Raw genomic sequence first — 16640 nt, 5'->3', positions numbered from 1 at the left:
AGTTTAAGGTATGTTATGATAGATCATTGGGCAAGGAGGGATGGCAGCCCTTCACCTTCTTCACAGTATCATGACTTACTTTCTGGGAATAAAAAGAGAAATTGTGTTGGTATGATATAAGGTTACTAGCCTATATGTGGGTAGTAGATTTTTCATTTAGAAAGTAGTTTGAATCCCAAATTTGTGGGAATTTTTTCCATATATGTTTATATACCTGTTAAATTTAACACTTTAAGTGGATCATTGGTAATGTTGGACTGTATTTGTATTGACCAGGACTTCAGTTGTTCCTTAGAGAAAATCAGTTATAATTCTTTGTTTTACTTTTCCCAGGAGATTCTGCTTTCTGCAGAAGTGGGGTTCAATCTTATCAGGGGTGCCGCTGCTAATTCCCAGCTAACACTGACTGCTTCTGATGAACCAGGTACTGCACTTTCTGCCATGTATCGTTACAACAACCCCATGAAACAGAGTATTGTAACTTCCTTTTAGTTATGAGAAAATGGAGGCTTTAAAGGGTAAACATTTCCCAGGATACCCAGCTTGGAACAAGAAACTAGGACTCAAATCCAAATAGTTCAGCTTCAGATTCCTTTGCTCTTATGCTTATCCTGTCTTGCCTCCCTGGAGAACATGACACATACTTTATGTACAGGTGTAGTGGTATATATTTCACAAATAATCTAGTTTTGTCATATAAGTCTCTATGGCCTTAGGAGAGATCCTTAGCTTATTTCCTGTCATAGCTGAAACTGTAACATAGATTTTTGTTCCTGAAATATCTGTGTGAAGTGAAAGGTAGCATTCAGTCATCATATGGTGGTGTTAGGAGCTGCACACCATGCTAGTTGCTGGCCACACAGCTACACAAGTGGCTCCTACACAGAAAGCCAAGAGTAAGGGTAAGACAGATGCCAGTGGTATGACGTGAGAGAACAGGTAGGGCCCAGAGCACAGAGCACTGTTCACCAGGGAAGCTGTAAGGAGACTCTGGAAGAATGTGCATGCGGGCAGGACCACAGTGTTTTAGAGGAGGTTCAGTGTGCCTGCGAAGCTGACTGCACCTGGGAGAAGTGGGCTATGAGGATCAGCAGGAGAGCTTCGAAAACGTGGTAATTTCCCACCCCCATGTTTCCCTTTTAGCGAGCCTGCAGTGGGGCCCTGAGAAGAGTTCGAGCAAGTTTCCAGCGCTGCTGACACTGCTGTCAAATAGCCACAACTTGAGAAGCACTGCCTTGGAGGGACTCGCCCACAGGTGAATGTCAGCACCATAGCTAGCCTGGTGAGCTCAGCACCCACTCCCAGCCCAAGCTCCATGGCAAAGGCACACACCAAATGATGGGCTGCGCCTTCTTCAGCTGAGGTAGGTAGAAACTTTCAAAAATAACTTTACCAGGAAATTAAGAATTCCATTGAATTATAAAGACTTAAAAAATGTTATCATTTACCCAAAACCCATTTAGGCATCCTCATAGATGTCTCTTTTGCTCCATAAACACCTAAGCACCTTTTGTGCGCTGTCCGCTCCACAAGCCACTGGAAGGGCAGCAGGTGACAAAGCTCCACCAGCCTAACCTTCTGTCCAGTAAGGTGGCCACTAGCTATTTACCCTAAATAAAATTAGAAATTCCGTTCCTCGGTTGCATTTTCACATTTCACACTTCAGTGCTCAGTACCTGTATGTTACCAGCAGCAGTGCAGATACAGAGCACTCCAGCACAAAGAGTTTTCTGATGGGCAGTGCTGGTCCAGTGGGTATAACGGACACTGACCGCATTTACAGATGCACTGAGTTAGCTCTAAGGGAGCAGGGTGAGGTTCATGAGCTGTAGAGTAGAGCTCGTGCAGCCTGAGCATTGTTGACAGAGTGGCTGTGGGACAGGCTGGGGAGGAACGGGTAAGGGTTTGCCTTCCAGTCTAATGTCTCCGTTCTCTTCTTTCAATTCCACAGACTGATGTGTCCCTTTCCACAAATTCCTTTCATTAGTGTTCTTGAATGTGACTCAGCACAACAGAAAGCACCATCTAGAACTGCATTCTGCAGACTGTTCTGCAGAAAGATGTCCAGAGGTGTCCCCAACTTCCCTTGCCCCAGGAGAGACCCAGTGCCCATGGGCACTGACAGTTCTGATCAGTCCTGCAGTAAAGGAGCCTTTACAATCTTATTTAGGTTAGATTTCCCAATTTACAGGGCCATGTGATACAATCAGCTTGTGATACACTTTTGGATCTCAGTTTGAGGAAAGCAGACTAGAACATGCGTCTTGTATGCTTTGTCTTATTTTGCATTATTTATTTGAAAAGCCCTTTGTCAGAATGTGTTGTGTAGATGAGAATTCCTTGCTCATTCCTTGAAAGGCCATGGAGGACCTAGACATCCCCACACCTCCTGCCACCTCCTGATGGCCTCGCCAGCTACGCGCAGAGAGCAGGCAGGCAAGGGGAGCAACATATTCTTTTTATTGATGCAAGTAGGTCCAGTCACACCAACAACTGACATCCTGCGTTATGGTACAGCTTTGTACTCAGAGTTCATCTCATAATACCAAAACATCATAGGGTGTGTATCAAACTGGGAAAATAAAGTAGCAAACACAGACACTGTATCAGGTAGGTACTAGAACTGATGACCCAGTGGAGCGCACATTGACATGAAAGCTCCTTAACGCAAGATGGAAAGTGTTCTAACATTGTATTCCAAATATATATTCTCGAGTTTTTAGCCTTTGTCTCAAATACATAAAGCAATATGTACTATCAAGATACACTATGTACTATCTAGAATGTCAGAAAAGTGCGAAAACACTGTGACAATACAGTGTGAATATTCTTGCTCCACCCAGGGCTGAGGGCGCCATCAGCAGTGGATCGCGGAGCCACCCCTTCCTGAGGCCTCACCACCACATCTCCAGGCTCTCCTAGGAGCTTTGGGAATTAGCAGCTAACTGCCCCATCCTCACTCAAGCATCTCAGCTTCAGGCTCCTGTGGGAGGAAGCCAGGCATGTGGAGAGCAATAAAGGTGCGTAGCCCCAAATCTGCCTGTGCAGAGTGAAAGCCCCACTGTGAGGGAGGGAGAGAGAGTCAGAGGGGATGGCCCACCTCTGGCTTTTAAGGGACCAGGACTTGCCGTCCCACAGCCAGAAAGACAGAAAATGGAATGTACTCCTCAAGTTTGGGTGTGAAAAATACCTCCAAATGCTGGGCAGTTTTATGGGAGTGGGCTCCAGCAGTGTGGTCTAATTTTGTTTCAGATTCCCTTAGAGGAGCCCCTTGACCTAGAAGAACGGAGAGGGCAGTCCACTAGAATACCAATTTGTGAGTTGTTTCTTTTCACTTTGTACTGGACTTTGAAGAACTGCTTTAAATGTCCCCATCCTTCAAGTCTACTTTGTATTCTCTTTATTACAGCTCAGTGTACCTGTCACAGCCTGGAAAACAGACAATTCCATCACACCCTCCCCCCCGATATTATTTTAGATTTTCTCTTTTCCTAAAATGTAGTTGAACAATTTGCCAGACATATTCCAACAGAAAATGTGCTGCCCGGTATCACCCTGCCCCTCCCCAACCCCCTAAATCCCTGATAAAGGAAAATGAAAATGTAAACTTTGGAAAGCCTGTGCTCAAGGTTTGCTTCTAGAAGTATGCAAATGAAGCCCCCTGGCCAGCCAAGCCCTTCCTGCTGGAACCTCTCTGGCCTAGGCTTTGAGAGCGGGTGCCTTGTCACCCAGGGCAGAGCTTTCCTGGCATTTCCCCGGCACTGGCTGCCTGAGGGCTAAAAGAATGGAGTGGGAGACCGGCCCTCCAGTACTCTCTAAGGCACTAACCCCGACATCAGAGACACTGGCTGGAAGGGCGTCCAAGCAGGCAGGGCTCACATTGGTTTTGGTTGGGTTGTTGTTTTTTTTTTGTTTTTTTTTTTTAATATTTTTTCATACGATGTTAATAATCAAAAGTAGAAAATAAAAATCTACATTTCATTAGAATAAGATGTTATCATGGATGCCATCTCCCATGATACTCTTTCCCACCCCTCCCGAATCAGGGCCCTGCCCTGTTATTTTAAAATAAATGACAAAAAAAAAAAAAAAAAAAAAGGAAGAAAGAAAACCTTGTAAGTGCCAAAGGTTGATGCATGAAATAATTACTTTTTTTTTTCCATAAAAGTTATATACAAAATGGACCCCAACCAGTGAGGCCTCCTCATCTCAACCCTTATCGATCAAGATTCAAACTCAGTGCACGTGTGTGCTTCCTCCATCGTCTGCAGGCTGCATCCATGCCTTCAGGCTCTGTTAAGGAGAGTGGTCCTAGAGGTAGGCAGGGCACAAGGAAATGGTGAGGCAGTTGGCAGGCCCTTCCCCTGATCAGGCAGAGGGCAGGCCACGCTACTTGGGGAGGGCCTGGATTCTAAGAACCAGTCATCAGGGGAAAGGTCAGGAACACTGAGACCCAAGCCCTCAGCCTCCCACCAACTGGCAGCCTGTGTGGAGTTACCCCTGGCTGCCTTTCAGAAGGGCATGTCCATCATGCTCCCCAGTCCTCTCCCTTCATGTAGACCCAGGCATGGTACTGGTCTCAAGGGCTCACAGGCCTATCCCTGGGGCTCTCTTACCTGAGAGTCTTCCAGCTATCTTTTTCCATGTGGTTTTCAGGACCTTCACTTTCAAAGGAGGCGATGAAGAGAGCTGAGAGATGAAAAGCCCCTCAGAACCCATGTCCACATGCAGTCAGTCTGCCTACCACACCAGTTATCCCTTCCTTTCTAGGGGAGCAGCTGGGCCCAGGCAAAGACTGTGACCTCAGGTCTGAGCCTTATCACAGGTCTCTATTGCCTGGAGTTCCAGGCCCCATCAGAGCTGCCAGCTTCCTGCTTAGGGGCTGAGAAATTTCCTGGTTCTGTAGCATGAACCTAACCCTGTTCTGGCTCTCTCGGGTGGCTTCCAGAGCCCCATCTCTCCTTGTCCTCATCCTGTTGTCCACCCACAGCCCACCCTCATATACTCACCCCTATGGGCTGAGCTTCCCCTGTGTGGCATAGGGACTGTGATCAGGCCTGCTTCCCAGGGCAACCGCCTGAGGGCAGAGGCTCGGGATGTGGGGGAGTCAGAGTGACATGTACCATGTGGAGAGGTGGGTGTGCTGCCACAGAGCACTGGGCCTCACCTTCCTCGCTGTAGATGGGTGCCGTGAGCAGGTAATTCTGAATCTTCTTGTCTTTCTCGAAGGGACACTCAACCTGAGTCCATGTCATGAATTCATGGATCTGTCTGGAGATCTCCCAAAATTTCTGAAGATACAGAAGACCAACTAGATGTTCATAGGTCACCTTAAGCTTGAAATCCTTCGTTAGGGCAAGGGATATAGGTTTTGGTTTCATTCTGCATCCCAGCAAGATGGGACAGTGACCCTACTCAGCTGACTTTGTGGCCACTGCAGCACCTGATGCAACATCAGAGCCGGTAAGTGACCCCAAGACCACTCTGTCCTGCCCTCCGCCTAGGTCATCAGGCTGCTGCAGGGTCTGTGCCTCCCTTGTGCAAGACCTGAGAAGGCCCCATGTGGAACTCCAGGCTGAGGCAGATATGCCAGCCACACCCAGCAAGAGCACCACCAACCAGAATATGCCATGCTCTCACTCTTCGGGGCCGTGTAGGGATCCTTAACCCCTTCCGACCCCTTACCTATGTGAGATAAACACTGGACAACCCCACTTCCCCTACACCTCCCCAATCACTTTTGTCCTGCTTTCTGCCCTTGGCTTCCATCTGGAAATCTGCTACCTCCAAGGAGCCCTGCTCAAGTCCCTTCTTGCCTAATGCTTTCCTCACTCCCAAACCCTCAGGAGTAGCCCCTTCTCGGTCTCCTTGTTGAGCTCAGTATTGGGACCAGGGTCCTGGGTAAATACAAATTCCCTGTGGCTCCAAGCCTTATTACCAGATCATCCTCCCAGAAGGATTAGGGACACCCTTGTACCTCACAAACAGCACACACAACCCACCCTGGAGCTTTCAGTCCTAAAGGCCTTTCTTTGATAGCGCCACTGCCTTGCAGCTCTAGTGGGACAGACAAATTCTGCCTGCCTTAGGATAAGACTGAGGGGTCTGTCCTGCCTTGTGGTGGGACATTCTGCCCCCCCCATCCCTGAGGATCACAAGGGGGCTGAGCTCACCTTGAAGTTAACATGCCCGTTGGGAAGGTGGTTGGTATGGATTTTGTGCAAGAAGTAAATGTCCTTAACAAAAAGGTTGAACACAGGGATAACAATCTTCTCTCGGCTGCTGTTGGCCATCTGGGACCTTTGTGTGGCCCCCTGCAGGGCGGTACGGTAGTTGCAGAAGTTGCTGGAGGGGTCCATGTGGTGCTGTGGGCAGACAGGAAGACGGGGTGGGCAGTGTTCTCCCTGCCCCTGTGACTTGCTCAGAATGCTCCTTTGCAGAGTGGAAAACAGTGATGGGAAGGCCCTTCCCCACTGGGCAGCCCTGGATGGTCATCAGAAGAGGCCCCTTTTCTCGGAGTGGGCACCTGGCTCAGTCCAGGGTTTGAGTCTAAGCATCAGCAGGAGAATTTTAGAGAAGTCTCACAGTTCACACACACGAACACACGCATATACCCACCTCTTCCCTACCCCTCCCCTGCCCTTCTGAGCCTGAGTCTCACCTTCTTTCTTTCAAAACCTTGCTTTGTCCCTCTACTTGGACCAACACCTCCCAAAGCTGACAACTTCCACGAGACAGTTACAGAAAGTGGCTTCTGTGATCAGAAATCGGGGAAGGCTATAAGTGAACCTGCCTGTCTACTCTTGGGCCACCCAGGTGATCCAGGACCATAGGAATTCAAGCCAGGAAAAGGCCAGTCAGCTTAACATCACCCAGCACAGGGCTCATGGGCACACTTTTGTCAAACTATTTCCTAAACACTCTCCAGAACTTGCTTTAGGCCATGCCAGTGCTGACTAAAGTCCCAAGGGCCAAGGAGGGCTTCAGCTACCTACCTCCTAGAGCAGCCAGGCCAGCTCAACATGCCCCCCTACACCAGATGGCACTGTGCTCAGTGGGTTTTGAGCAAGGGGGCAGAGCATGATGTAGGTCCACCCCTCTGCAGGCCAATGCAGGATGAGGCTGAGGTGCCTACCTCTAAGACGTCAAACTTGGCTGTCTTGACTTTGGACCACGTTTTCTTCAGCCTCGCCACAGGACTGAGGTTCATGCCAGCTGCAGGGAACAGCAGGTAGGGTCAGGGCGGGGGTAGGCAGGCCATGCAGAAGCTGGACAGGAAGCCCCTGGGGCCTGGACACTCACAGATGATGGCCATCATGGAGTTGAAATTCCCGATGTTGAAGCACTCCCGGGCCACATCAATAAAGAACTCCAGCATGCGGGTCCGGTGCTTCTTCTTCACCACCTTGAGAGCAGCCAGCCAGCCTCAGGGTGAGCCCACCACAGGAGCGTCCCCTCCACCACCCGCCCCTGAATGGCAGCCTGGAGAGGAGCTACTCTGGGCCCTCAGAGCTCTCCCAACCCAGGGCTGGGGAGGTGCTCATGAGCTGCAGAGGTAGGAATGCAGCTGTGGCATTTTCGATGTTGGGCAGAGGGGCAGGAAAGCAGTTCGAGAGGATAGGGGGGCCCCAGATGAACTCAAAGACCATGCTGGTGCACTCCATGGACAGCTGTCTCACAATCACTGTGAGAGTGGCCAGAGGCCGGGGGGTGGGGGGGTTGGGGACGGGGTAACAGGGATGTTGGTGGGCCTGGCAATGGAGGCTTCAGTCTCCACTTTCATCATCTGAGGGATACAGAAGTCAGAGCCTCAGGCAGCCCCGTGGGTTCGGAGAAGTAACAGTGCCACCCCACCCACAGGGGCCATGCAGCGCTTACCCGGCACACCTCGGTGGCCACTAGCATGCTAAGGCAGTTGAACCAGTTGTCATAGGCCTCCAGGCTATAGGTCTTGGTCAGGTCCCCTCGGCACTGGAGGAACACAGCAGGTCACAGGGAGCCTGAGGACCCTGCCAGCAGGTGCTGCCCTAGTCCTACCCCCCAGAAATGAGCAGGAGCCATGGCCAAAAGAGACAGAAGGTGACGGTGGGGTGTAGACAACTGGACAGGTCCAGGTCTCCCAGGATGCCCCCCTCCTCGGGCTCCTGGGAGCAGTGGCCCCCTTCTAGTGTGTATCACCCTGCACTGCTGTCTGCTGACCCCCTGGGGCAGGCACCAGGCCAGACCCATATCCACTTGGTTGTGAGACTGCCCTTCCCTGCACGGGGTATATACAGATACCAGGCCCACCCTAAGGCCACCCCAGAGCCCACAGCAGCCCCTCACCCTGTGCTTGTCCCGAGAGTCCATGTGGCTGACAATCTGCATCAGGTCCTCAGGGTGAATGCTGCTGACCCTCTCCTAGGATGGGCAAGGAGACAGCACAGGAGAGTGACAAGCGTGCCATTCTTGCACAGGCCCCACAGTCAAGGTATAGACCACGTTCAGAGAAGCAGTCAGGACCTTGCAGGTGTGTGCCATGGCCCTCCTTGATCACGGCACCCAGCCAGTGGGTAGGCCCTGCCGGCTTCTCCCCACCAAATGTACCCCGCCACACACACACACATGGGGGTCTGAAAGACACTGCCCTGAGAGGGGAGGAAACAGGGCTTCATGTGAGTGAGGCGGAAGCCTTGGGGCAGTGGCTGAAAGGTGCAGGGTACCTTCCCAGCACACAGCATAGGCAAGATGAGGGGACAGGGTGGGGGAAACTGGCTCCCCCCCGCCAACAATCCCTTCACCTCCTGGGCCAGTCCTCCATCCTGGGGCCCCTGTACAGGGTTGCTGGGATCCTGGGGACCCAGAAGCAGTGGTTGGACCTAGCAAGTAAACTTCACCCAACACCCAGTCTGACCAGCAGTGGAGGCCCTGCAGCACTGTTTTCAAAAAGATGCTGGGGGAGTCCAGGGGCCTTGAGTGAGCATTGGTGAATACACCCCCGCCCCAGGCAGGGCCCCACTGCAGCACTGACCAGCTCAATGTGAGTCAGCTGCTGGGCCAGCACCAGAGGGTCACAGCACACGCCCAGGATGTCCTTCTGAGTGGCTGGCGGCTTAGCCTTGAGGACAGACCCTTTGTCCATGGCTGGTGAGCGGAGCTTCTCCCGCAGCTCCTGAAGCTGGTTTCGGGCAGCCAGGGACAGCAGCAGGCTCTGTGTCATTTGGGCAATGGCCTTCTTCACTGTGCCATTCTCCTGTGGGGGGAGGGGACAGTGAAGGTGCTGATGTGGGCTGGGAAGACCACCATCTCTCCCAAGGAACCCATCTCCTCTCTAAGGATACACCTAACTTTTTTTTAAGATTTTTTAAAGATTTTATCCATTTATTTAACAGAGACACAGAGAGAGAACAGGGAGTGGGAGCGGGAGAAGCAGGCTTCCTGCTGTGCAGGGAACCCAATGTGAGGCTCCATCCCAGGACCCTGGGATCATGACCTGCACCAAAGACTAATGCTTAACCTGCTGAGCCACCCAGGCACCCTGATATGCCTAACTTTGAACCCACGTCCCTACTCAAACCTGCCATGAGCATTTGGGCCTTTCAGGACAGAATGAAATACAGCATGAGCTCCTCTTATCCTGGAGGGTGGCTCAGCCAGCTAGCCTGTGGGGTGGGCCTCTGGGTCTGAAAGCCATGGCTTTCCCAGGGGCATCCACCTGAGCTACTACTTTTGGCCTTCCCACAGCAGAGGGGGTGAGCGGGGGCACAGCAGGGAAGAGAGCATCTGGAAGAGCTTCCTCCATGACTAGGAACCTTCAGTCCCTGGGCGGGAGCAGCCCTGGCCATGCCCAGAGTTCTCCCTTGGGCTTTCCAGGCCCTCCAGCCAGACAGAAGCTGCTGAGCACAGAGAGCACCTCCCAGGTTTCCTGTCTCCACAGAAGGCCAGGAGTGAGCTGGGGGCCATAAATGCAGACAGGCTCTTAGAACCTCTTACTAGGTTCCCACTGCACCCACCCCAAACCCAGAACATCTTGTGAGGACGGACACAAATAGAGCCACCCAGCAGTCATCTTGGAACAGTGACAGCACAGAAGACCACATACAGAGCTGTCCCTGAAGACCCACCCTTCTGTGAGGGTAAGCCCCCTCCCCCAATCATATACCCAAGAAGATCTGCCAGAGTCCAAGGAAGACCTCACCTCATCACACTGTGTGACCCGGTGGGTGATGGCTTTCAGTTCGGCCATGGCCTTCTCATCCTGGAAGTCATAGGGGAAAGCCTCTGTCCACTCCTTTAACAGCTGTACAATCTTGGCTGAGAAGGACTTCAGCTTGGCCTGGGGCAGCGGGACATAGAGTAAAGTCACCTCCCAGAGCAGGCAAGAAGATGACAAGTGATACAAACCTCCCCATCTCCCCCCACCCCCAATTACCGCCTGCATGACCTGCCCTCCCCTGCATTGGGGTGAGGTTGTTAGGCAGGGCATCCCCCACCCTGTCCACCTATGGTTTTCTTAAAACTGCTGTTTCATATTCCCCTTAGTTCAGCTCTCTTTCACTTAAATAAATCCATTTTCAAAAAAATTTGTCCTTTCTCCATGACATGGTAAACTAGTTTCCTTTGCTATAATTAGAAGTTACCCATTTAAAACAACAACAAGAACCAAGTAAAATTATTAAAAACGAGAGTCTCTCGCTTGTCCGCTCTCAGTTAAAAGCAGGTTAACAAGTGCTAGGAAGGGGCGTAGACACTCAGAGGCATCTCTCTCCTGACTAGATGTCATTAAAGATGGGCGGGCCCCCTGCTGTTGCCCTGGGTCCACACATGTAAGGCCTGAGGTGGGTGTCCCAAAGGCTTGGGGCTGTCCCAGCTGGTCCTCAGTGCCCAGCCCCACACTGTCCCACTGTAATGACCACATGTGCCCACACCCCTTCTGTGCCCACCATGGTTCCTCCTCAGCACTGACCAGCTCCTTGCCTGCCTGTACTTGCCCGACCTGGATGGTTCTTGCGGCCCTGTGGGCCTCTAGCAACTCATCCCCCACATCTTTTTGCCCACACCTGCCCCACCCCTGCTGAGCTGCATCCAGCCTGCCTGATCCTGGCCACATACCCACCTGGTTCCCTGGCAATGGCGTCTCATGCCCTCCAGAGCCTCTCCCAGCTGGCCACCTCACTCCCTGCAGCCAGTCCTCCTCTCCAGAGCCCAGTGCTTCTGGCATCCAGGAGGCCTTGAGGACACTTCCCCCAGATGACCACAGCACCCCACACTCAGGAGCTAGAGCCTTGAACTCAGTGGCCCTGCAGTGCATGTCACCATGAACTGGCAGGCTCACCCCAGGCTCCTCTCACACTTCTACTGTCCCCACACTGATCTAACGCCTATAATTTCCTCTCCCCGCCCACCCCACTTGGCCTTATTTCCACCTGTCTCTCCAGGAGCCTTTCCTAATCCTGTGCGATCAGTGCCTGTCTTTTTGCACCCTGGGACGGCCTCCTCTAATGAGACAGTTCAGAGGCCTGTGCTGCAAACCCACAAGGACAGGAGGCCTGTCCTGGTGGAGGGAAGGTAGAGGACAAAGTCATCAGCAAATGGGGGCAGGATGTGCTCTGCTGCAGGCCAGACTTGGCCCTGCCGGTTCTTGGGCTGCATGCCTACCACCCCGTCTCCTGCACCAGACTGGGCTTCTAAAAGCCTCCTCTGAAGCACATGCCTCAGCTATCCTGGCCACCCAAAGCCTGCCTCAGAAGAGACAACAGGGGCAAAGAGCCCTATTGAAGTCATTGAAACCACTGTGAGCAGGAGTCAGCCTGAGAGTGCTACCAACTGACATCCACCCACAGAGCATGGCTTTTCTACCAGCTGGGGGAGGCCCGACGCTGACCAGGATTCCTGGCACGCTGTTTGGCTATGGCCCTTTCCTGGAAAGAGGTGTGAGTGCCCCCCAGGTACAGTTACTTTCCGCATCCCATAAAGAGTGCTTGGCTCTGTGTGCTCCCTATGCCCCATGGTGAGCCAAGCCCTGGGGTGCCAAGGGATGCCAAGGGGGCCAGACACAAGCCAACCTTGCCCAGATCGGGAAGGCCCTCAGCTGGGCTCAGCCAGACCTGTCCTGCCAGCTGGCTCCGAACACGCTTCTCTCCCAAGTGTGAGCAAGGTGGGAGCTGGGGGCACAGAGACAGGTAGCCCCCATCAGCACCCGTTACCTTCTCAGACCCTGTCTCCAGCTGTTGCCTCTGCTCCAGACAGATCTGCCCCACACGGGCCAGCAGGTCATGAGGAGGGATGAAGACCCGGGAGCTCAAGAGAAATGTAAAGATGTATGTCCTCTAAAGAAAAGAGACAAGGAGAGAGAATGAAGACTAGGTCAGGCCTGGTGTGACCCCCCCGCCACCCAAGTATGGTCAGAGCCTGTCCCGCCACCTCCCAGGCCCAGCAGCACCAGCCTGCAGCCACGCCTTCCCCTGCGTAGTTCACTGCACCTTGAATCCCCTTCCTTTTCTCTCACTGCTACCCAAGTCCTGCCCCCCCCCAACCCCAACCCTGGCAAGGCACAGATCAAATCCCACTTCCTGGAGGCTTCCCCTGACAAGCTCAGCCCCCAGCAGCCCTGCTCTAAGATTTTACCCCACCCTCTGTCCTACCCCACGATGGGAGAGAACACCCAAGCTTGGATGTTGGTGGGATTCTCCCAACCTGTGTGAGCCTATAGCCCAGTCCACACTGCTCCCAGGGCCAGGCTCCAAGCGTGCATTCTCCAGATTGTCACTGACCTTGCCAGTCGGGGGAAGGGTGGGCCATCTTGGAGCCGGCACCCAGCAATAGGGGACTGTCACTAACCGAACTGTGGACCTTATCTCCCCCTGGCACACCAAGACTCCTCTGTCCCACATCCTGTGCCCTTGTCACTGGGCCATGTAATACACGTTCTGAGGGGTCCTCATGATCTGAACTAAAAGGGAGCAGGGCCCAGGGTTTTCTGAAGCATTTTGTCTGACACCAGTCAGCACCTGTGAGCTGGGGCTCCACATCGGCCCGGCCTACAGACAGGTTGGACTTGGGAGGAGAGAAGCTTCTTGGAACTCTCCTGGGGAGTCTACCCCTACATGGCTGCTGCAGGCTGGGGGGCCTGCCACCCTTCACCCCCACTCTGGGCCCAAAGGGACAGGTCTTCTTCATGACAGTCCAAAGCAGGCTGGGCCATGTTTGCTGAGAGCACAGGTCTTGTGGAACAAGACTCGGGACTCAGAAGCTCAGGCCCTCATGCAGCCTTCAGAGGCCGCTGGAGAAAACTCTCCTGGGAACAGCAGAGGTTCCTCTAACCTCCCCCCTATACACAACACATCGCATGTCCTGTCCCCAGGCTGTGCGGCGTGGGTGCTCAGAGATCCCAGCTCGTCAGTGGCCCCCTCCCAAACAGATGGCTCAGACGTGTGATGATAGTCACCCAAACATCACACCTGGGAGTTCTTAGCCAAGGCAAGAAGGGCACACAGGGAGGAGCCCTGCATTTCCGAGGAGCACACAGATCTGCTGGCGTGCTCGCATCCCCAGCTGCACACATACATGGGGCAGAGGCAGCCGGGGAAGGCTAGGGGAAATCCAGGAACTTGGCAGACGAGCTGGCACCCCGCTGGGCTCCCCACCCCTACCCTTTTGCTCCACCACCCCTTTACAGTCTCCTGGGAAGCAGGCTGTGACCCCAGGACAGAGTGTTTGGGTGACAGCAGAGCTGGGGTTGGAGGGGCCAGCCCCTGGGAGGTTGGTACCCTGCCCCAGGCTTCTTCAGAGCCTCAAGGCCTCTCTCCTGGCCCTGCCACCTGGCCCTCAGCTGCCAGGTCTGCACCACCAATACCAGCCCCGTCTAGCTCTGGGAGGGTTTTCAAGTGGGATGGAGTGGACAGAACCCCTGGAGAGAGGTGGGAGGCGTGACATGTTGGGGGCGTGGGACAGGAACACCTGGAAGCAGAGTTGGCTCCAGCACCATTAGATACAAGCTGGAGAGTGGAGGGGGGACACTCCCTCCCCAACCTCCCAGGCAACAGTGTCTGACTTGCCAAGGCCAGTGAGCACAGTTCTGCCCTCAGGAGGGAGGCGGCAGGCAGCCTTTGCAGCTTGACCCTCCAAAGGGAGCAGGCAGGCCCAACACCACTGCTGCTAAGAGATGCCCCCTGTCTGAGGCAAAAGGGAAGCCACAAAGAGAACTCTTTCTCTCTGTTCTAAGAATGTACCGATGACATCTTGAAGTGAAGAGGGAGGATTTGAGTTGCTGCTGAAGGTCAGTCCTACCCATGCACGCATGTGCTTTGGGGTCTGCATGCTGGCCAGGCATGGCAGGGCTGTCTCCCCTCTTTCTGGACTATGGCAGTTCTTGCACAAAACAAACTTCCCAGCTCAGGGACAGGACACATGCTGTGCGGACTCTTAACAGGATCCCAAGATAACCAGCCTTATCCCTGAGACTCCTCTTCCTACCTGAGGACCCTGTCCAGAGTTCAGGTCCCTGTCCCACCCCCTTATGTATCTGCTTCCTTGTGCCATCAAAGCCCTCTCCCAGCTGCCCAGGTTCAGCAGGGAAGTCACTGCAGGTTCCTCTCCCCTAGGCTAGGGGCAGGGGGGCTGAGGATCCCTGATGCCTGCCCCTCCCCTGCTCTGTCTGGGGCTCCCTCCCCATCCCAGAAGCAACCTCTCCTAGAACCTTGGTGGCCCCCCAGCAGTCCCACCCACCTCCAGGGCCTAAACACTCACATCCGGGTAATAGTCCACTGTGGGGACCAGGTGCTCCATCAAGGCCTCCAGGGATCCAGAGATGAGGCGTCCTTCTTGGAAGACGAGGTCCCCTGAGCTGCTGGCCCCACTTCCTCGCTCCCCCATGCCGGGCTGCACCTGTCCACTACAGCTGGGCCCAAGTATGCTGGAGAAGACAACGGATGTCTGGGGCATAGTTTCCTGGGAAAAAGAAAAAGGTATCACAGGCCCAGCCACTAGGCCCTCCTCCTCCCAGGTCAGTCTGCATCCTGAGTGTGTGCAGGGGCACAGTGCAAGCCCCAGCAGGGCCAGGAGCGGCACCCCACCCAAGGGTGGATAATAGAGTTCAGCTCGGGTGGGCAGACAGGCTCTTTGGCAGCCCTCCAGCCACTGGTCTGATAAATGTTTCTCCAACACCTGCTCTGTGCATACCAGGCCTCACTGCTGGAGCCTAGACACACAGAACGCTGCTTCCTGGGGTTACATTCTAGTGGAAGAAGAGAAACTACGGAGGAGAACATGAAGCAATGTAGGGGTGGTCAAGGCAGTCTCAGGTTAGGTACCATTAGACTGACGGTGTTAGTCATGCAGCATCCTACAATAAGAAAGGAACATTCTAGGCAAAAGGGATAGTAGGTGCCAAGATCCTGAGGCCAGTGTATGTTGAAGGGAAGAAGTAGGGAGAACAGTCTGAGGAGAAACAAACCAGACTATGCACAACCGGAGACTAGGGGGCCATGTGCTCTTCCTCTGAGTGAAACAGGACACAGGGCGACTCTGAGCACAACAACGAACTGACTCAGGGTGAAGGTCACTATTTCTGTTATGTGGAGACCCAGTGAGGGAGGGATCTGAAAACCAATTGGTGGGTTTTGCCGTATTCCAGGAAGAGACTGCTCAGGTCAGGTGGTAGCAGAGGAGGAGAGCAGGGTTGACACTGGATGCTATGAAGGATGGCCTTGGGCCTGAGTGACTGACCAGCATGGGGAAGAACATGAGGGCAGGTTCTGGGGAAAGACCTGGAACTTGCTTTTCGACATGCTGAATTTGAAACCCCTATTAGATATATGTGTCAGATAGCAGCCTGGGGGTTGCTCAGTGGCCCCCCAAGCTGGGGCCACCCACAGTGGCCTGGCATGACCAGGAGGATGAGGGTGCCCACCTCCCACTGCAATAGAGCCTGTAGGGGAAGTCTTCCTGAGGCCTAGGAGAGTCTGCAGCCCTCTTGGGCCTCAGTTTCCCATTGCCCAGGGCAGCTGTGCCTGGGAGGTGCCGCGTGGGGATCAGTGAGGCACACTGGCCACAAGGCCTCAAAAGCTGGTGCCCCATGAGTTCTCTCCCTCCTGCAGCTCAGCGGCCTGTGCTACTGGCTTGTCCCACCCTCACCCCGCGTAGAGAGCAGGAGTGGACGAACGGGCACCTTCCTGTGCTGGCTCCCATGTCTGATGAACACCAGCCAGCAGGCCCACCGCCCGGCCCCCACCTCTCCAGGCAGCTACGCGGCCCCACCTCCAGAGCGCTGGAGGTTGCCTCCCCATACACCCTCCGTGGGCTTCCCAGCGCTCACCGCCGCCGCTGCTGCAGCTGCTTCTCCAGCCCTGGCCTGCTTTCTGACCCAAACCGGGGCAAGCTTCTGAGCCAATGTGGCCTCAGTTTCCCCACTGTGCGAGCAAACGGTAGTCATGATTATGTTTGTCATGATACAGCCCAGGGCCAGTGCACTCCAAGGTCCACACAATGAGATCCGACTCCCAGCCTACAGCCCATCAGCCGAGCTTCACATGGGAAAAAGGGCACTCGGCCCAAATAACGTAGGCTAAGGCCAAACACCTGAAGGGTGCCTTAGAGTTCCCAAAAAATCTTCTGGAAGGAGAGTAAGAGCTCAAGGAAAGCCCGAGGGATTGAAATACTCT

At 53.8% G+C, this 16640-nt stretch overlaps 1 protein-coding gene and 1 long non-coding RNA gene across 4 annotated transcripts; one reads left to right on the top strand and one right to left on the bottom strand.

Annotated features, from left to right (window-relative positions):
* The first annotated feature begins 234 nt into the window (after positions 1 to 234).
* LOC111144851 lies at positions 235 to 6144 on the top strand. Of its 2 annotated transcripts, XR_002640440.1 has the most exons (5): positions 235 to 424; positions 1144 to 1363; positions 2844 to 3020; positions 3253 to 3316; positions 5230 to 6144. It is a non-coding gene; the product is annotated as an uncharacterized LOC111144851 (long non-coding RNA). The 2 variants fall into 2 exon arrangements; XR_002640439.1 differs by lacking the exon at positions 5230 to 6144 and having other exon boundaries at positions 3253 to 3899.
* Positions 4116 to 14925, bottom strand: LOC111144847 (RasGEF domain family member 1A). 2 transcript variants are annotated; one of them, XM_022499393.1, is made up of 12 exons: positions 14728 to 14925; positions 12186 to 12308; positions 10178 to 10315; positions 9011 to 9232; positions 8326 to 8400; positions 7879 to 7971; positions 7303 to 7405; positions 7136 to 7215; positions 6174 to 6365; positions 5168 to 5291; positions 4617 to 4689; positions 4161 to 4311 (listed from the first exon to the last, which is right to left on the bottom strand). In XM_022499393.1, the coding sequence occupies exons 1-12, from the start codon at positions 14920 to 14922 to the stop codon at positions 4287 to 4289; spliced, it is 1443 nt and encodes a 480-aa protein (XP_022355101.1). In that variant the 5' UTR covers positions 14923 to 14925; the 3' UTR covers positions 4161 to 4286. The 2 variants fall into 2 exon arrangements, 1 of the variants encoding a protein (XP_022355101.1); XR_002640438.1 differs by having other exon boundaries at positions 4116 to 4311; positions 4617 to 5291.
* Positions 14926 to 16640: the final 1715 nt, after the last annotated feature.

Source organism: Enhydra lutris, unplaced genomic scaffold, assembly GCF_002288905.1.
Source record: "Enhydra lutris kenyoni isolate GAN:26980312 unplaced genomic scaffold, ASM228890v2 scaffoldscaffold12, whole genome shotgun sequence".
In the NCBI taxonomy this organism is placed as follows: Eukaryota; Metazoa; Chordata; class Mammalia; order Carnivora; family Mustelidae; genus Enhydra; species Enhydra lutris.
This window is presented reverse-complemented; position numbering and strand designations above follow the sequence as displayed.